The sequence below is a fragment of the Nipponia nippon genome, unplaced genomic scaffold (assembly GCF_047370975.1).
Source record: "Nipponia nippon isolate SJK-2023a ecotype South Korea unplaced genomic scaffold, ASM4737097v1 scaffold_2, whole genome shotgun sequence".
In the NCBI taxonomy this organism is placed as follows: domain Eukaryota; kingdom Metazoa; phylum Chordata; class Aves; order Pelecaniformes; family Threskiornithidae; genus Nipponia; species Nipponia nippon.
This window is the reverse complement of record NW_028262336.1, coordinates 102,251,213-102,272,014: the sequence shown is the minus strand read 5'-3', so window position 1 is coordinate 102,272,014 and position 20,802 is coordinate 102,251,213. Positions and strand designations below refer to the sequence as shown.

General features: G+C 39.4%; 1 protein-coding gene across 4 annotated transcripts in view; it reads left to right on the top strand.

The window, feature by feature from the left end:
* ATP7B (ATPase copper transporting beta) overlaps window positions 1-20,533 on the top strand; it is a 45,829-nt gene extending 25,296 nt beyond the window's left edge. For 3 of the 4 annotated variants that reach the window (XM_087757929.1, XM_087757928.1, XM_087757930.1), the window contains 18 exons: window positions 557-720; window positions 1,614-1,775; window positions 3,254-3,330; window positions 3,695-3,869; window positions 4,446-4,679; window positions 4,869-4,960; window positions 5,100-5,227; window positions 6,356-6,510; window positions 6,715-6,849; window positions 7,599-7,793; window positions 9,319-9,501; window positions 11,045-11,219; window positions 12,573-12,719; window positions 13,564-13,706; window positions 15,303-15,506; window positions 15,620-15,737; window positions 16,511-16,613; window positions 18,096-20,533. In XM_087757929.1, coding sequence (XP_087614055.1) covers window positions 557-720; window positions 1,614-1,775; window positions 3,254-3,330; window positions 3,695-3,869; window positions 4,446-4,679; window positions 4,869-4,960; window positions 5,100-5,227; window positions 6,356-6,510; window positions 6,715-6,849; window positions 7,599-7,793; window positions 9,319-9,501; window positions 11,045-11,219; window positions 12,573-12,719; window positions 13,564-13,706; window positions 15,303-15,506; window positions 15,620-15,737; window positions 16,511-16,613; window positions 18,096-18,360 — 2,855 coding nt within the window. In that variant the 3' untranslated portion in view covers window positions 18,361-20,533. The remainder of the gene's footprint in view (window positions 1-556; window positions 721-1,613; window positions 1,776-3,253; window positions 3,331-3,694; window positions 3,870-4,445; window positions 4,680-4,868; window positions 4,961-5,099; window positions 5,228-6,355; window positions 6,511-6,714; window positions 6,850-7,598; window positions 7,794-9,318; window positions 9,502-11,044; window positions 11,220-12,572; window positions 12,720-13,563; window positions 13,707-15,302; window positions 15,507-15,619; window positions 15,738-16,510; window positions 16,614-18,095) is intronic. The other variant, XM_087757931.1, reaches the window with a different exon arrangement.
* The last annotated feature ends 269 nt before the right edge of the window (window positions 20,534-20,802 follow it).

Here is a 20,802-nt window from a genome sequence, read left to right as displayed (position 1 = left end):
CTCCCAGTGATGGCCTCACTGCCTTGATTTAAAAATCCAAGAAACCATTAGTACTTCAGAACAATTTTTTTGCCTGTGATTTTTATGTTTTGCTTTTCAATCATAAATATAGATTTCTGTGGTTTTATTTATTTAAAAAAAAAAAAAAAAAGAAAATAAAACACCAAAGGGAAAAACAAGAAAAGAAAAAGGCCTAGCATTGTGCTGTGGGGTTGGTTTATGGCTTTCCAAACTTAGAGAGTCCAGGGTGGAGCTTGCAGCAATGAGTGCAAAGATTGCTTCTGAACATCCTCTTTATCAGCAAAACTCACCTCCTTCTCTGTGTTACTCTTGAGGTTCCTCTCATTGCTACAGGGAACCATAGTGTGGCTGTATCTCAGTAAAAACGTTGCTGTTGTGAATAGGGAACCACACTAGAAGGAGGCAGAGAGAAATAATTAGGTTTATAACATCTCTAAGTTGTTACAGCCCTCACTGGCAATCACTTGTAATACTTTATTTTTTTTCCCCTCAAAGGAGCTACATTATCTAATATCTTTTATTATTGCCACTGCAGGAATTGTTTCAGTGTTGGTAGCACTGATGGCAGGTAAAGCAGAGATAAAATACAAGCCAGAATTCATACAGCCTCTTGAAATAGCACAGCTGATCCAAAATTTGGGTTTTGAAGCTACTGTCATAGAAGATCATGCAGAAACAGAAGGAAATGTGGAGCTTCTTGTAAGTCATGTGTATTTGAAATTATATGTTGGTTTTGGAAAAGTCAAGTCTGAAAGAATCATTTTCTTGCAAATGCTTTTGTATAAGGAGTTGTGACTTCAGCAGGTCAGTTCTGGCTGGTGATACTATTTTTTCTTAATTGCTGAAAAGACAAAATCAATTTGTCTTAGAAGAACCTGTCCAAAGGTGCTGAAATAAAAAGTGATAATTGTATGTACAGAATAGACTTTTCTTAGCAAGGAGAAATGAAACAGAACTTTTCTGTGAAGGCACTTCAAGTCAGCAGTAGAGACCCTGAGCAACTGAGAATGTATCACCAAGTACACATTGATAATGCCTGGGGCTTTGTATAGAGATCTGAGAACTTTGGGTAAAATTAGTAAATTGTTTATATGAAGGACAGATTCTTCGAAAGTCTATTTTTATTCTCTGATATATACCTACTAGAAGACAGATAACAACAGTCTGCAGTTGTGCTAATAGATCAGAAAGTGGGAACTTGCCTTATTGAAGCCACAGGAAAATTTAAGAGAGATGAAGTTACGCATGCAGAGTTTGACTTTGGCAATATTAATATAGCTGCTGACAGAAGTATATTAGCTATACTATTACAGTTAATACAGTGTACAAGTGCTGCTATACAAATATATAGCTGTGACTATAACTGCTGGTTGCAGAATTTTATAATAAAAGTGGATAGTTTTGTTTTCAGCTTTGTTTTATTTAAGACAGCTCTATAAAATCTTCATGATGTGGCCTTGGGTCAGTACCAGCAGAGCTTGAATAGTCATTAGTATCTTTGCGACATGGGGAGGCCTTGTCTCAAATTCATCCACAAATATTGAGTGAATGTGGGGGACTGCTAACTGTACCTAAATTTGACTTTTCTTTAGATTACAGGGATGACTTGTGCTTCTTGTGTTCACAATATTGAGTCCAAACTCATGAGAACAAATGGCATATTCTACGCCTCAGTTGCACTTGCTACTTGCAAAGCTCACATCCAGTTTGATCCTGAAATTACTGGACCTCGGGATATTATAAAAACAATTGAGGTAGGTTTTAGAAATTTTTTAAGTATGAACAATTATAAGGTGAAGTTAAAAACTAAATAAAGCAGCTGATATTTGAGAGGTTTCACTAACTTTTGCAGATGACATGGTAGTTGCCATATGTTTTTATGCTCTTGCGGTAAAGCTGCTGTGCTCCACAGTAGTGCATAGCCTCCCAGGTTGTTACTCTAAAAACACACCCTAAAAACTACAAAAAGAAGCCTTTTTTATCTCTATCTGTTAAAAGCGTCATATATTCATTCTTTGCAGTTCTGTCTGTAGAATCATGTGTCTCTCATTTCCAGTCATTTCAGTGAAGTGTTAATACTTAAGAAAAAAATACTCCTTTCTCTTGCCAGTGAAAAAGGCTGTAAAAGAAGTTTTGCAACAGCTCGTACCACAAGTATTACACATCTTTGTATACACTGGCATTTATTCCCACATCAATTCAGAGAAGAACTTTTTAAACCGAAAAAGCTTGTGATACAGCCACTAAAGGAAAAAAAATCCTGGCTTACCAGTAACCACACAGATCATAAAATCTGCCATTATCATGGCCCAGGTGTGGACAAAACTTTTTCCTTCTCAGCCCCACCAGAAGGGAAGAGAACTTACTGTATGACATGCATGCAGTGAGTAGTCAGGAGGACAGCAGAGGCTGTTTGCCATTCATGTTCTAGAGCATTTACTCAGAAAAAAAGCTCCTGGACCGCAGAATTGATGCGGCAGCAGTGATTAATAAATAGTAGACTCTTCAGGCTGGCGAGTAGTTTTGTAAAGTGCATCTTGCCACAGGAGAATCTCATGATGTAGATATGAAGTTTAAATGTGTTGTGCTTGCAAGTGTGCTTTGGGTTTTTTGTGGATTTTTTTGGGGGGTGTGTGTGGTTCTACTGCAGTAACTCACTGAAGCGTCAGTCAAAACAGGCTTTTTGCATGTATTTGTTTCTGGGATGCTTTGCCCTGCAGTTTGTTGTTTTACAGGTTGAAACTGATTCTAGCCACTTTGATTTTCAACTTCAGGTGTATCTACTCAACCTTTGTGATAAGGAGATGCTAGCAAGGTTGACTAGCCCAGCGGCTTGTACATTTTTACCTTTCTTTGTGGTATTTCCCATCTCTCATACTTACTCCAGTGGAGATGAAAGGGCATAAATTTTCCTTGCGGAGGAGGGCAGCAGAACTCCAGCTGTCAGTGGGAGCTTCCTGGGCCTAAGAAACCTGGGACACTTACTGCATCTATACACTGTGTCTGTGTATAGGTAGAAGAAATCCTTTGCAGTCCACATTTTGACTACTGTCTGAAATATCCTCTCATGTTGGCAGGATCTAAAAATAAGTAAGAAGTTGGCATTTATTAAATATGGAACAGTGTCCTTTTCTGACATTTCTTCTAAAAGTAGTGTCATTTAAATATGTTATAAGTAATATGGTTAGTTTAATCAAAACTAACTCATCTTTCCTTCCCTTTCAATAAAAAGGAAATTGGCTTTCATGCTTCCGTGGCTAGAAGAGTTCCAAATGCACATAACCTGGATCATAAAAGGGAAATACAGCAGTAAGTATTTCTCTTTCTCTCTCACTAATGAATGTGTATAGATCATGTCTTCTAGCTCACCTCCTCCCCTTCCCAGTTAATTTAGCTTATCCTTGTGTAAAGCATATTCAATTTTACAATTTGCCATTTGGTTCAAGTACTTTTATTACTTTCATTAGTTTCAGTTTTTAACTGATAGAAGTCTATACAGTTAAACACGTAGGAGACACTGAAACTGTCCCCAGGTGTTGGATCTTTCCTAAACATCCCAAAGCTGTGTGTTAGTACAATACTAATACCACAAGTTTTGCACTGCAAGCACACTGCTTGGCCTGGATACTCAGGGGTGTACGACAACCAGGGATTTACAGCTTCTACTTTTCAGGTGGAGGAAATCTTTCTTGTGCAGCCTACTGTTTGGTATCCCTGTCTTAATCCTAATGGTTTATATGCTAATACCCGACGGTGAGCACCATGGGTCTATGGTGCTGGAACGGAATCTCATTCCTGGATTATCTATTTTAAATCTTCTCTTCTTTGTCCTGTGCACTTTTGTCCAGGTATGTCCACAGTACTTCCTAGGGGTTTGCTTTCTATTCACCTCCCATTTATGTAATCTGATGTGATAAAGACAGGAGACTGGAAAGGTCTAGGGGATTAGCCTTGCCCTCTTGTCTGTACCACCTACGCAGAATGAAGTGGCACTTTTCTGCAAGTTATCCATTCTGTAATTGCTCACAGCACTTACTTCTGCCAAAGTTGCATCAGATAGTTTTCCGAGTGTGGAAGGTAGTGTTAAAATGAAGAAATACCTGATAAGCTGCAAACTAATTGGGTAGCTATAGGTAAATCCCTTCAACTTCTGTTCATTTTTACTTTGCATTGCTGAGGAAAAGGATGCTATTTAGCTGGCAAAGTTGTTCTGAGAACAAGGAAGGGCAAGTGAAAGGATGACAATGTAGTCAGCCTCCTAGTAGACCACTCCACTGAAGTTATATCAATATAAAATTTGCATGGGACAGCAATGCCTTCCCTTATCTACTACGTGTTTATAATTCTGCTATAGGCAGTATTATGTACTCTCTGCTGTCACTGCTGTGATCTTAATATGACTCTGTCCATGCTTACACCAACAGTTTCTTGGTGGATGGTATTTTTATGTACAAGCTTACAAATCGCTGAAGCACAAGACGGCTAATATGGATGTGCTCATCGTAATGGCCACGACGATTGCTTATGTGTATTCCTGTGTGATCCTGATGGTAGCGATAATTGAAAAGGCAGAGAAAAGCCCTATCACTTTCTTTGACACTCCTCCGATGCTGTTCGTGTTCATTGCCCTTGGGAGATGGCTGGAACACATAGCAAAGGTAACTCATCTTCACACTAATTATTGTGTATTTATGATGAGAGTAGAATAAAACTCTTCAGAGGAATTTTGAGTCAGATGTTTCTGATGTAGCCTATATTATACAAGGTTATTTAGAGTTCATTGTGTTAAGTAGACATCAGCGTTTATATATCTCAATATATCTTAAACATTTATCTCTGTTTCTTAGAGTAAGACCTCAGAAGCTCTTGCTAAACTTATATCTCTTCAAGCCACAGAAGCCACTGTGGTGACTCTTGGACCTGACCACTCTATCGTCAGGTATGTATTTATGAACCAAAATCCCTTCAGCCTGCCTGGGTGCACAGACTAGGCTTGATGCAGTTAATGTGAACGCATTATTATTCTTTTGAAGCTGATGGTGTAAATAATCTGTCTGTTCTACTTGTGTCTTTTGCAGGGAGGAGCAGGTAGCTGTTGAACTGGTTCAAAGGGGTGATATTGTAAAGGTTGTTCCTGGTGGAAAGTTCCCAGTGGATGGAAAGGTCATTGAAGGCAGTTCTATGGCAGATGAATCTCTCATTACTGGTAACTTCCCTTACACTTACACAAAGAAGTGCAATCTTCTAGAACGCTTTCTTACAAGAAAAGAGAGCAGACCCAACCCAAAAGCTGCTGTCTGAATAACCTGCCATCTTAATGGATGCTGTGCCTGGCCTTTGTGAGCTTGAATCCAAATCCTGTGTCTGCACACACCCTAGAAAGCTGAAGAATTTCTACTCAGTTTTGTCACTTTTACTAACATAGTGATGGGATGGGTAGAGTCTAAACACAATTGTCATTATTCCAGAGATCTGGTGGGAGTTTCCCCTGGAATGTATTTGTAGAGATGGTACCTTCTCAGAAATAATTTCTAAAGGGTGATGGGGAAATATTGCTGAGATCTTGGGGTGTATATGCATGCGCACTGAACAGGGCTTCTGACAGGGATCTCCCACTGAGCAAGAAGAGGGAAAGAAAGCCTCACGACTTGATGCTGGCTAAGGGTCATGAGACTTTTTCACAGCTTCTGAAGTTTTCATTTCATTTTGTAAATGTAATAAGGATTTACTGCATCATGCAATTCTTATAAATAAAGGATATAAAAAACTTTACATTGGCATTGCCTTACTTGTTTTAGTTACGTATTTACTTTGCTTGGGGAACAGGGACACCCTTATTTTAAGAGAACCAGTCATTATCACTAACCCTAAAAACAGAGAAAATAAAGATTTTCTGGAGTTAGTATTCTTGGAAAGGCAGTGTGAGAACAAGAGCTTTGCCACAGAGACAACTTTTCTAGTCTTTGAAAACTGAGGGTGGTGGAAATAAAGACAGATTGCTCAAACTCCCATGGCTATGCAAAGTATTAATCAGAGAAATTCTTAGCTGTTCCTTTTACAATCAATTCGCTCCTGGCCCTTTTGAGGGATGGCATACTGGAGGGTTAGGACCAAGGAAACAGCATTTGCTTTGAAACTAAACCTAGAAAAAGGTTCATAGAAGTCTGACAGCACTTATACATGTCTTCACTAGACAGAGATATACAATATGTGATTTCTTGTCATTATTGCTCAGCATGCTGATTTTGCCAGCATACAATGAGCTGTGTGCTAATGAACTATGTTCACTATTATTAGGGGTATTGCCTCATTTATTCTTACCTTTTCTTTCTAGGGGAAGCTATGCCAGTCACTAAAAAGCCTGGAAGCACAGTGATTGCTGGTTCTATAAATGCACATGGCTCAGTTCTTGTTAATGCAACTCATGTTGGTAATGATACCACTCTGGCACAAATCGTGAAATTGGTGGAAGAAGCTCAAATGTCGAAGGTAAAAAAATAGAAAAGAAAACTTATTCACAGATTATATAAGAAAAAGATTCTATATTTTTATATATTTACTTGTTCAACAAAGTGTGTGTTTTCCAGACTTCAAAAAAAGAATCAGATGAAGAATATTAGATATTTTCATGAACTCTACATACTTACATATTTGATCATAAACATACAAATACATGTTTTTCTTTTTTTATAGGCACCCATCCAGCAACTGGCAGATAAGTTTAGTGGATATTTTGTTCCCTTTATCATCATCATTTCAACAGTGACATTGATAGTATGGATCACAATTGGTTTTATAAATTTTGATGTTATTCAAAAATATTTTCCTGTAAGTAATTTCATTAAGATCTGGATTTTGGTGCTAGGATTTCTTCCAGTGTAATTAACATACCTTCTCTGTGTAGGGTTTGATGTTGCAACCTGGCAAATACTTTTGTACAATGTGGTGTTTTCTACACAGAGCAGATAATTACACTAATTAAAATCTATCTGCAGGTATAAATATACCTTTGCATTTACCCCTTAGTTCTGCATGGGGTTCCTACAAACTGAAATTATTGGCAGTCTTTCTGGACTAAACATGATCTATAGCTGCATTGCAAGGAGCTGAGCCACTCCTATATGGCCTGAAATTTTTTTTGGACATCCTTGTTCCTGCTGGCAGATAGTGGGTTTGGCTTTGGAAAGAAGATAAGCCTCTGTCATCTTTAGGATGTGTATTTACTATGCTCAGAAACTGGGGGGATCTGTGTACCTGGAAACAGGGTTCTCCTTTGCTAAACGGTAAAGGAAATGTCAGCAAGCTATATTGTCATCTGGGAGCCTGAGAGCAGAGTCAAGCATACGTGTGCTTGAGCAGAAAAAAAAGCCAGAAAATACTGCCATAAACAATTCATAACATTGACCTTTCTCTACCACTACAGTGACAATAATAGATTGCTTTCTTATACTGGAGGTTTCCAGGTAAATGTGTTTTTTGAAATGGCTATGATTGATTGTACATCTGTGTTATCTTCTATCAGCAATCATACATGTCTCTTTTTTTTTTTTTTCCCCTCCTCTTCCCTCTTTTTGCAGAATCAGAGCAAACACGTTTCAAAAGCTGAACTAATACTGAGGTTTGCGTTTCAAACCTCAATCACTGTGCTGAGCATTGCATGCCCCTGTTCTTTAGGCTTGGCTACCCCCACAGCTGTGATGGTGGGCACAGGAGTTGCTGCGCAGAATGGTATTCTCATCAAAGGCGGAAAACCCCTGGAAATGGCACACAAGGTTAATAGTTCATTCTGTACTTTTGTAGCTTACCCAGCTGTTGCTACATGAAATATCATTTCCCAGGAAGTCCTGCTGGTCCAGAGAAAGACTGCGGAAAGTTGTTTGTTTTGTTTTTCTATTGGTTGCTGCTCATTAAGGTAAAGAAGACAGATCTGACCTTCTTTCTTCAAAGTAGTCACAGCAAAGTGTTGAGAGCCAACAGTTCCTGCGATCTCATGCCAGTGAGGCTGCAGTCTTCTGCATGACCTCAGAGGTTTCTGACTTTTGGACTGTCTTTACCTCTTCTGCAAAAGAGCCCAATAATCCAGTATTTTCCTTCTTTCCTCAGAGAGCTGTTGTGAAACGCATATTGTTCGTGATCAGTAGTTTAAAATGTAGGATGTAAAGGAAAAACAGAAAGATTTGAAGTTCTTTTAGTGTATAGAGAAAAGATGGAAGGAAGGCAGAAAAAGCTTTTTGAAGACAGAAAACTGACGAAAAGAGGAGGAGGAGATTGAAGGAGGAGGTTTGACATGTCCACAGCCAGTGAAAAGAATATAAGTTTAACCCATGCTATGGTAGCCTGGATTAGACATAGACAGAATGTTTTAAGTGAAAAGGATGGTAAGAACAAAAGACTGATACTTCTTGTTCCTACTGGACGTTATAAAGCATAGACCAGAAGTTTCTCCAAGACTCTGCAAAAAAAACAAAAAAATGACTGCTAATTAGTGTCAGGACTTTTTACCTTTTGAATCTAAGTGAGACTAGGATCAGGGCTTGGAAAATTAGGTGACCTGCTGGATTCTGCAAGGTTGGTGGGTTGGAATAGATGGGAATGGAAATAGTGCCTACTTTGTTGAGTTTTTTGGTTCGCGTGTTTCTCTGTGCTGTGTTTATTGTCAGGATTAGAATTGACTTTAGCTTTGGGTTTCAGTGTATGTGGGGCTGAGTTTTTTGATTTATTCCCTATTCCTGAAGACCCATTGGGCTGGCTAACAAGTGATTGCTGAATTTGGTGAATAGCACAAGGTTGGGTTTGGTTAGGTTGTTGTTTCTGGAACTTGTTGCAACTTCTTGCACTCTTCCCACCTGCTCTTATCACCAAATAACTTCCTGAGTCCTCTTTCCTCAGTGCTATTGTTAATTGTTTAGAACAGCATTCGTAAAAGCCCTCCTTGCATCATATACCTTGCGGTAAAAGTGATTAAGGTGCCATTACGTGAATCCTGCATGTGAATACATACGCGTGCACACACAAAGGACAGTACAAGTCCTGCAATGACTGTTGTCTGAGATCCTGATATAGATATAGGATGATGTTGTAGCTTCAGTGAAATCACTGTACGGGGAATGAATAAGAAAGCATAAGGAGACCTAGTGTACAGACAGTTCAAGGTACACACAGGAGTCCCTGTATTCTGTCTTGGTGTGTATATAGTCAACTGATTATTAAGGTCTTGCTTGTATTTATGTGCCTAAAGCATATGAGCATCCCTATGCTCGCAGGGCTTAGGCAGTAACTCTGGTTTATTTCTTGCAGATCAAGACTGTGATGTTTGATAAAACTGGGACCATCACCTGTGGAGTTCCTAAAGTCATGAGGGTGCTATTGCTGGGAGACACGGCTGTGCTCTCTCTGAAGAAGATACTGGCGGTGGTTGGCACTGCAGAAGCCAGCAGCGAGCATCCTTTAGGAGTGGCAGTCACTAAATATTGCAGAGAGGTACTTAGCCTTCCTACTTCACCTAAGGCCTGAAGGGATCTGTGCAAATGCAGCAATGTTGTATAAAATGAGCAAGCCCCAGAGGGACAGGCCTGCCTGAAAAGTAACAGGCTGGAAAGCTGGCAGATTTTATGATTGTGCGTCTTAGTCTGGGCAATACCAGAAGGCATATTCTAAGCTGTGCTTTTCTGGTAATGCTGTGGAGTTCTCAAGCAAGATCTTACAAAGTTTTTCCTGAACTAGTGGGAAAATAATGATTGTGGAATATGTGCAGGAGGAATACTTATGCTTAAAATAGCATTGTGAAGCAAATGTGTGGTGACATTTCATATGTTACCTGACTGTAGTCACTTCTATTACTCACTTGCTTATCTGAATAGAGTAGGCAAAAAGCTTTAAAACCTGAATATTAAAAACTGTGATATTTGTGAATTTCACAAATGAATTAATAGATTACTCAAGTCTTTGCAATTTTGCAAATCCTCAAAGGTCATTTATATATTGCATGTGTTCTTCAAATGTTTCAGGAAAAATGAAAGCACAAATAGTAACCAAAATAGGAAGCCTGGTTTAAATAAAGAATTTGTTTCTGCTAAGACAAGTCATTAATTGATTTATGGAAAAATTCATTGGCAAGAATATATCAAACTTATTAGTGATAGATCTTTCAGGGGTAAAATTTGGAAGTTAACATATAAATTTAGAAGGAAAAAGAGAGTATAGGTAACGATTCAGTTGCCTTTCTCGTATTTCACATTTTCTGTTTTCAAATTTGTCTTAGTTCCCTGACACTTCCGTAGTCATCCCATGCACCAGTTATTACTGGATCATGGCTTATATGAATTGTGATGCTATACTGTTTGCTAATATTCTTACCACCTGCCTTATCATCCCTGTGTTGTAAGAAGGTCACTGAAAGGTAATTCCAAATTCCAGAGACAACCCAGAATGACTTTTTTATAAATGCATATTTTCTTCATTCTTTTTGTAACTCATAGGGTCCTGGTAATCCCTTTTCTCATCTTGAAGGTAATCACTGGCTTCTCTCTCTAACTTAACAGAAAGACCCAGTTTCCTTATCATCCAGCCAGATCACTCCAGGAATCAGATACAGTTTTTCACTGTACTTTTACATATATAAAAGGCCTGATCACCCACAGCCAGGTTAATTGTCTGTGAGGTTAATTAGAAGTTGCATCTTTTCAGAAGCTGTATGGCTTATTGTTATAGTATTTCTCTTTAGTTCTTAGTCTTGGCTGTGGTCATGAACCACCAGTGTAACTGCTTTGTCCTTGAACTACCAGGAAAAGCTGTCCTTTATTGTTTGCTGCTACTAGGGCTGAAACCTGGATGTGCATGGAATTATAGAATTCTATACCACATCCTTATTTTTAGTTCTCCGTTACTGATACTCCATGCTACTTTTCTGTCAGTCAGTCATTGTCAAGAGGAGGAACGTGGCCTCTTTTCAGCAGGAGTTATCTAATATTTGTACCCCACGCGGGCAGCACAGACTGATGATGAACTCTGGTTATGTCTGCAGGAGCTTGGCACTCAGAGCCTAGGATACTGCACCGACTTCCAGGCAGTCCCGGGCTGTGGCATCAGCTGCAAAGTCAGAGGTGTTGAGGCCGTCCTGGGCACAGCCGAGGAGGGTCTCGATAAGCTGGACGCTGACAGGAGCAGGGACAGCAGTGCTCCTCTGGGAGATAACGTAGGTATGTCTGCCCCCGAAGTGACTGCCAGTCGCAATGAGAGGGCTAATTAATCAATAGCATCAGCCACTGTAAAACAAACCTATTGGACTAGGAACAACAGAAAGGCGGATTTATGGCAGAAGGAGGCAAAGAACACGAGGGACAAAAATGCGCCTTATCAAAAATTGAAGCTCACTCTTTCCCCTACTCTTGATCTCTCTGCAATTCAGCAATCTAAATAAGAAATTAGATGCTACCGTGACAGGTACTCGAAAAGTCCATACAATACATAGGCAATAAGGCATACCCAGCAATGTCCCTTTTGGATAGAAGAATAGTCCAGCAGAGAGCAAAGTTTGCCAGTTAGCATTATCTTCCCATTTAGAGCAGTTACCTTTAACATGCGTTTTCTTACTACTACTTTTTATATCCGTCCCTTTAGTTCCATATTAACTTGGGCCTTTTGTTTTCTGTTCATATATCTCTCAAGGCACTTACTTTAAAAAAAAAAATCTATTCAGCAGATGCACAATAAAGCGTGTTATATCTGCAAACTGAGTTTCGGTGCCGCATGTTTTTGATTAGGTCAATACATTTGTTTTTGTTTCAGGCTCTGTGGAAGCCACTTTGCTCTTTTGTAGTGTAGGAGAGAAAGAAAAAGTATTTAAAGCCTTTCTTAAGAAGCTCATCAGTTCTCTTCAGAAGGCTGTGGCTCTCCTGACCTTTTTGAGAAAGCTATTAGAAGAATTAAATAAAATAAGAACTTCAGTCATCAGAACTGTGCCATTTGTCAATGGTGTTAATGTAATATTTTCTCACCTGCTTCATTCAGCTCTTGTGAAGTTGGATTGAATTCATAATGAGGTGCTCTACATATTGTTTCATTGTTTGTTAGAACAGAATTACTTTTTTCTTACCAGAAATAGCCTTTATATTTGAAAGAAGTCATTAGTTGTGAGAACAAAGCAGCATGGCATTTATGAAATGTGCATACTGCACTTAACCAGAAAAACAATGCCAACTGGCAAAGGCAAATACAGGCAAACACTTCCATTAAGTTCATGACGCAATTCTATATATAAACAGGCACAGACTGGGTGTTGAAGGAGAAAAGTTTTATGAGGCTGTCTTCAGGTAATGCCTATGCATTTGTGCTTGGCCATGACAGCAGCACTTCAACAAGGCTAATTCTGTTTGTGTCTTGGGTGTGACCATTTCCAGTCCAGAACACACATACAAAAAAAAAACCCTAGGAAAACCTCTTCACAATATCTTTCTATAGCTAATGCAGCCTGACATTGGCATCCTCAAACATCTCTGGCTTGTGTTCACTATTTTTGAGTTGCTCATTTTTCTTTTTGTCTGTGTCCAAAGGTCCATCAACTTCTCATACATACTCGGTGTTGATTGGAAATCGTGAGTGGATGCGACGCAATGGCTTGCATATTGCAAATGATGTAAATGATGCAATGACAGACCATGAAATGAAAGGACAGACTGCCATACTGGTGGCTATAGATGGTAACTGCTGTTCTTTGGAATGCCTTAATAAATATCAATTGATCCTACCATGGAATGGATAAAAACAAACTCTGGAGCAATTGATTAGTGGCTTAATGTCAAGAAACTACTAATCTTTTAGTGCAGAACTGCTTGTGAACTGCAAAGTGTCAAGGTGGTCTTAAAAGAAGCTTTCACCTAGGAACAGTGTTTATTATATTTTGTTGGGTAGTTTTTAATTTAACTATTACTTTCTGAACCTCCTGTTGTCTAGGACTGTTGTTCAGAAAAGGAGTGCCAGTGCAATGCCACGTCCCATCCCGACTTTACATGACTTAAGGATCACATGCCAACCTATTGCATCACTGATTTCAAAACATTTCATGAATGAACATGATGATTCATTAGATCATTCTGGTGTAAAAGATTAGACTAAATGAGTTTTGCCAGAGGGGTTCTGTTCTGTGCTATGCAGAAAGAGGTCCCATACAATACCTTAATATGAGAAACTGCTGTAACGGTGATAGATTGCCAGTGCATCTGTGATCTTGAAATGGGGCCTCTGATTCAATTACTGAATAAATATTCTTGGTGCTCCTCCTCTTCTCGCCTTCCTCATAGTCCCTAAATATCAAAGGTGTTTGTTGTTCAATCTGAAACATATAAAAGAGAAAATGTGTGTGTGTATAAGAAAGACACCATAACTTAGAAAACTGTAGACAGTTGTACAGGCTGATGAGTGTCAATATTGCCCAGAATGTGTTATTTCATGAGCCACCATGGTGCGATGGAGGGGAAGTCCTGTTCCCTTGCTGCCACTTTGCCTCCCACAGTTCCCTCTAACAGAGGACGTTTCTCTGTGCAGGCGTGTTGTGTGGAATGATTGCAATAGCAGACACTGTCAAGCAGGAGGCAGCCCTTGCTGTGCACGCGCTGAAAAACATGGGAATAGATGTGGTGCTGATAACTGGGGACAACAGAAAAACCGCAAAAGCCATTGCTACTCAGGTATCTGCTTCTTTGCATTTCAAAAAAATACACAATGAGGTTCTAAAACTCTGGTTACCCTAGTGAATTTGGAGCAGGAACTCTGAGTTTCCATGAATACATTAAATGAAGACTAACTTTTCTTGAATTGGACTGAAAAACAGGTCAGGTACAATGGCATAATAAAGGCCAGTGGCTGCATTAAGATCCCACTGAAGACAAGCAGTCAGTCCTTCTCCAGAGGTACAGAGTTTCTTACAGTAATTAGTCTGTTGCTGAACTGAAGCATCCTGCTTCCCTTCACTGAAGGGCAGCCATGTTTGGTTAGTGATGACGGAAAGTTCCTTTAAAGTCCAGTCCTGTTCCCAATAAAGGAAGTGAGGATTTATCATTATCTTTAAGGGTAATACAGTAATAACAATAATAATTATTGTTAAGAAGCATAGCAGTCTAAAAGAGGTTGGGTTTATATGAGATTTCCTTGATCTCAAGCTATAAATGTTGCTCCAAAGGCAAAGCCAGATTCTCACTCTACCTTGCTACATTTCCATCCTCTCCATTTCCCTCTTTCCCTTTGCATCAGGTCTACTTCTAATCTACTGCGTGCCACCTTGCTTTCCTCAGGTATCCCACCACGCAGCTGACTCAGCCAGCACTGTGGTATGCACGTTCTCATATGTTGTGAGGTCTGTTTTGTTTCTCAGTGTGATGCTTTAATCCTTCTCCTACTTTGACTCACGCTTTCGCTTTTGTGTTCAATTGTGGTAAAGCACTTTCCCACCCCACCTTTCTTTGTTAAGAGAAGAAGTCTTTCAGAAACAAGCTTCGATTTATGGTTCCAGCGAAGTTTTCAAACAAGCTTAGTCTGTGCCAATCTACATTTTCATTGAATTTTTGGCACTTACTTCCTTTCCAATGGAAAAATGGTAAGCCAGTCCTAAAAACTTTTTAAAATGTTACCTTTTGAAAGGTTAAAAGAGAGCTTCCACCTTGTGTAGTGAAAAGCTGACCTCTGCCTGATGAGGCAGCCAAACCAGGGGCATTATACCAGCCCTCTTTAGTACACCCACCTGTTTTTCAACTACAGTGCTAAAGCCATTGGTAGCAACTCCATATTAGTCAAGATGTGGATGGGTACAAGTGTTTAGCCAGCCATCTGCTTTATTTTCATAGTTTACCTGAGATTTGCACATACTTCGCATTTCTGTGTTTCCCCTAGTGTAACTACCTGATCATACATGGTTCCTGTGTTGCATTTCACTGAAATCTTTATTGGTGCATCAAGCAGCATGATTAACTAAAAACTGGCTCTTTTAACCATCAAACCCTTATTGCCAGGGCAGTAGAACTTGAGAAGCCCTGCGGGGCATGACGCTAAGGGAAGAGCATGGTTTGCCAGCATCTCTGCAGAAAAGATGGAGGGGGCTGTAATCAGTACCTTTCTTATGCCAAAGGCATGTTGGTCTTCAGCTTTCTGTGTAGCTTGCAAGCGTTGCCTGCACCAGAAACAGTTTGGCTGACCTTCCTTTGTTTCGCCTTCACCCAGAAGAGCAAATGGCTCTTCCTTTTAGCATGAAGCATATCACCAACTGGGTATGTTTCTTTCTTTCTACATAGGTTGGGATCAAAAAAGTCTTTGCTGAGGTTCTTCCTTCTCATAAGGTTGCAAAGGTCCAGGAGCTCCAAAATGGGAGGAGGAAGGTTGCGATGGTTGGTGATGGAGTCAATGATTCCCCTGCACTCGCCAGGGCTGATGTTGGAATTGCAATTGGAACGGGCACCGATGTTGCCATTGAAGCAGCAGATGTTGTTCTTATCCGAGTGAGCACTACAGTTTTGACCTGTCCTCTTTTATCATCACTGACACTCCTGTTTTTGGTTTGGTATTCTGAAGACTGCACATGGAAAGCTTTCAATGCTCTTCTGTCTTGCAGAACGACTTGCTGGATGTAGTTGCCAGTATTCACTTATCAAAGAGAACAGTTCGAAGAATACGAATAAATCTCATTCTTGCCTTAATTTATAATCTGCTTGGAATACCCATAGCAGCAGGTATGTGACTGCCAGAGCTCAGTTTGTCGAAAACAGCAGCACAGTTGAGCTCTGTGGTGCCTCTTGCAGGATTTCCTGGTCAAGGAACCAAAGATTGGTTCCTAGAGTATTTAAAACTTGGCAGAAGGAGGAGGTTTTGTTGGTTTTTTTTTATGTTGTAGAAAAAAATCTTTGTTCCCTGAATTTTAAATGCTTAGGAATAAATTTTTATGTGATGAAATTAAAACCATACTCTTATTTCACATAGCAGCACTTGGGGATTAGTTTCTGTATATTCAAATCCAGCTCTAATCAGAGATACTATCCCACTTCTGGGTGCTCTCTCATTTATTCACCCTGAATCACACATTTTCTCCTACTTGCATTCTGTCTGCATCTGTCAGATATCTTCTCATGCTCCAAATCCCTCCTTAAAACTTACTTCAAGCATTCCTCTTTTTCTTTATGAGTAACTTCTCCCTCCTTTGCCTAGACTATTGCCTTGTCTTTCTGTTGCTTTTGCTTTGTTTCATATGTGCAGAATAGCTGGAAGGGACAAATAGCCTTACCTTGTGGCCACAGTCTTGTAGCTGAATTGGTGCAAAGGTCATCCCTTGCAACGGAAGGGACATATTTAAAAATAAGTGAATAAATATATATCAATCCAGTTGTGTTCATGGAGGTCTCAGCAAGTCATGTTGTAGAACTGCTGATCTGTTCTATGATATGCAGAGACAGAAACGTCTATGTTGGGACAGGCGGCTCTGGCTGACGTCTATATGTTTTTTTGCTAGGTGTGTTCATGCCTGTTGGCCTCGTGCTTCAGCCTTGGATGGGATCAGCTGCAATGGCAGCTTCTTCTGTGTCTGTCGTGCTGTCTTCCCTGCAGCTGAAATGGCAAGTTGTCTTATACTAATCAATTGGGGAACCGTAGGCAGCACTGCTGCAGGGACTCAAGTGAGACGTTACTTTGGGCTTTGTATACCTAAAAGTACCTGACAGTCCTTTAGCTTGGGGTTGTTCTGTCTAATCCTTGGCTCCAAAAGAGACAGATGTCACCTGGACTAAGACTGTACTGAGCATTCTTTAACTAGCAGCTAAGAGTCTGACTGCATGCTGCCTGGGCACCTGTGTTGGAGATCTAGTTTAATACCAAGTGAGGTAATGATCAGCACTGGTTTTGCTGTGAATATCAAGTGAATAAATCATTCAAAAGGCAGTTCACCATAATGTAGCAGTAGGTGTTTTTTAAAAGATTGGTACCTGTTTTTATTTTTTTGTCTGTTTAATTTAGCCAGAGAGAAACAGAGAAGCAGTGTATTTATTCTTTTGCACCTTCCTACGGATAAAGCATCTTGCTCTGTTTTTTTGGAAGCGAACCAATTTCTGAAATATAACAAGATTTTTCAAATTCTATTAATTTTTTTATGCTACATTTTTTGGGTGCCCTTTTTGGGTGCAGTTACAGTGGACCTGTTTGTAACAGCATTGTGAGCAAACATCTTTCAAAATAAGACTTTTTACAGTCTCTGAAATTAGTCCAAACCTTCAAATATTTCTACTGTAGCTGGGGTCTTCTGTAATGTATAGTATAGTACAGTATAGTATAAACTAATATAGGAAATCTGTTGCTGCATCGTGATTCTGATGCAGCAAATGCTCAATGAGACCACAATCTAGAATAAAAACTAAGATATATGAGATACATGAGCATGAGATACATGCTCATGTCTGTTTGCAGAATCAGCCCTACCACTACAGATTTTTCATCCTAAAAACTTTCTGTGTGTAGTTATCCAAAGGATGAGAAATTTGTATAAAGGGATTTATTTATTTTCCAGTTCTTTTGATCTTGTGCTGATTACGTTAAGTATCAGACACCATTGTAGCTAGATATTGAGAACCCTCCAAAACATATTTGGCTTCAGACTTATGGAAGCTGTATTACAGTATACTCTGTAGGACAATAATCTTTCTTGAAGCTTCACATCAGCTGAACAGAACTTCAGATTCCAAAGAACATGATAATACATATATGTGAAGACGACCATGCATACTTGCCATTGCTGGGCTTTTTTTGACCTAGAATACATTGAATCACGAAGTGATTTTTGGGTCATCAAGTCCATTGTCTACTGCAAACACTTTCATAATTCAGCAAACTTATCATTTTTCTTAAAGACCCTCAGTTTGAGAGTCCTTCTCTTTTACTGTTGAAATGTCTTAATGCTGTGTGACCAGTACTCTTAGCCATTAACACTGTGTCTGAAGTGCAGGTAACATTTAGGTTGTCAGAAGTTTCTGATTTGTTCTAATGCCGAAGACACTTCTACACATTGACCTCTTGGTACTAAACATATTTTCTCTTTCTCTTCTTAGTTATAAGAAGCCAGACACGGAAAGTTATGAAGCACAAGCTCAAGGCTGCATGAAGCCACTTACTCCTTCCCAAATCAGTGTTCATATTGGAATGGATGATAGGCGGAGGGATTCATCCAGACTGGCTCCTTGGGATCAGATTAGCCAAGTGTCTCTCTCTTCCTTGACTTCAGACAAGCTGCCGAGACGTAATGGTTTTGTTGAGGAGGAAGGGGACAAGTGGTCATTGCTCATGAATGGAGCAGATGAAGAACAGTACATCTGAAGCACTGTATTCTTAGTACAGGAGGAAATGTTCCTCCTCACCAGTGACAGGAGGGACCAACTTATGTCATCAAGAGCTTCAGGGTTGTAAGTGAAGTCATTCCTTCAGCTCACAAAACAATTGCAACTCAGCTTGATGTTGGACTGTATGGATTGTGGATTTTTTTCAGGTCACCAGTTGTTTCTAGTCATGGAAAGAATTTGTGGCTCTATAATGAACTGTCTCCTTTGCACACATCAATTAGCGAAATAATGTAAAATTGTAATTTTCAGAGTCTAAAAGAGTTTCTGTCTTCTAGACTGTTTGCTGGGCACCAAATTTCATACTTTTCACTCATTCTAACTTTATTCTTTCAAGACCACATGAAGCAAAAGTATTTTCAGAGCTGCCAAATATTAATTTCTGTGTCCAAGTGAAAATAGCCACGGCATAAGGAGCTGTGTGGTTGGAAGTTGTATTTTTACACAGAATCCTAACTAGTCACATCACTGTGAGAGCATTTTGTATTTAGGATTCATGTGCATCTCCTTGGACCAAAAATGCTACAGTGTTTCACTGACTATAACTGTCTGAAAGGTCTCTTTCAAAGATTTTCACTTGCTTTCAGGTATCACATCCTTTTGATGCACATTTCCATTGCTAAACTTGTGCTGTCATTCCCATTGCTCTCCTAGATTTTCTCTTTTGCTCCATATGAACTCTTCTTTCCCCTTTCTTTGCACAAGATATCTTCTATGAGTTACTATTATGTTTACACATATTCCTGTTTGGGACAAACTCCTTTAAGACACCAGGGATTTTTCCATTCCTATTGAAGTCCACAAAGGCAGAGCAATTCCTGGTCCAAGTTAGCATATCATTTTCCTGTGGATACCTTGCAAGACCCCATGAAGCTCCTGACAGTTGGGCAGTTGTTTGTCTCTTCCCTCTGACAGAATGAAGAGTTTACGCCAGTGTGAGCAAAGGTGGTATTTACCATGGTGTGACTGAGAGCAGAACTAGCACTGGTGTGAATCCAGCATGGCTGAATGGAGTGAGTTTATTGCATAAGTTAACCCCGGCTTGCTGGATGCTTAAAATGGAGCCAAAAGTTTAGATGGTAAAGGTGGAAATATGGCCTTAAAATATGGGGCTTCTATTTGCTATCATAGAAATAACCTTTTCTGATGACAGAAGGACTTGAACTAAGAAGATCTGTAATAGCTTGAATTTTAATGTAAATTTGTATTCATGTTTTGTATTGGTTTTAATTTCCCTCTTTGCTCTAGTTTCATGAGAAATCAAGGTGCTGAACAACCCTTTTTTCACTTTAATGTCTTTACCAAAGCTTGCAGTAACTTTAACTTTATCACCGTGAATGTCAAATTCATCCCTTAACACTTTTTAGTCAGGACAGTAGGAATCAATGGCTTTGGTGCACTGAATCCAGTCCTGGGGTGCTGCGTTGCTCAGCTGTGGGACTCTGAAGCAAGCAGACGGGAGTTTTATAGTCTAAAAAGTGGAAGAACAGGAATTACTGTGCTAAGCAATGTGAAATAACCACTTAATTTCACTGACTTAAATGCAGAACTGTTTCCAACATGGGTTCAAATCCTGCTCCTCCTAATATAAAAGTGAAAAACAAGTCAGAGAGGAAAAGAAATGTGCTTAAAGCATTGAGCAGGTCTTCCTATTCTCTTTTCCTCTTAATATTATATTTGAACTTTCCTTAGCAAACATCGACAGCATTGTCTTAAATATAATTACAAATCAGTTTTTAAACTATAAAAATCTCTTTACGTGTGTAGAGATTACTTTCACAGCACACACACTTTTCAAACATGCCATAGGTTCCTATACATGTCCCTGTAGGGAAGATGGTCTACTGTTTCACTGTTTTATGTTTTCTTACCAGTGCTTACAGTAAAAATACTGTGTTTTTTAAAAACAAACAAGGAAACAAATATCTTTGTGTCTTTGTTTTTCTTTTTTTGGAGAGGTACAGCAAAAAAAAAAGAGCATAAGCAGTGATTGTTGGATTGCAAGATGCATATGCGCAAGAGATTTTGTGACTGCTTTGTGATCTATTTCTAGCAGGATATATAGCAGGGAAAATAGAGACAGTTTTGTATGGTATGTTGGGGCAAGTGAGGTTGCAAGCATGTTGAAGGGTGGAATTAGGATTCAAAATCATCTTGAGAAACTGGACAGAACTGACAAACTTTGCAAACAGGAAAGAGAGGAATTAAAGGTCAGCTTGGCAGAAAAAGGTCAGGTAGTTGGCTGGCATTCATTTTGTGACCCATTCTAACAACATAGCGATGCTGCAAAATGAACAGAAACATTGAGATGTATAAATACTATATCATCCGTATGACATAAAATACCTCTTTCTGTGCAGCTCTGGAGAGGCATCAGCTGAAGTATCAGGTCTAGTTTTATATGTCATACTTGTTAGTAAAA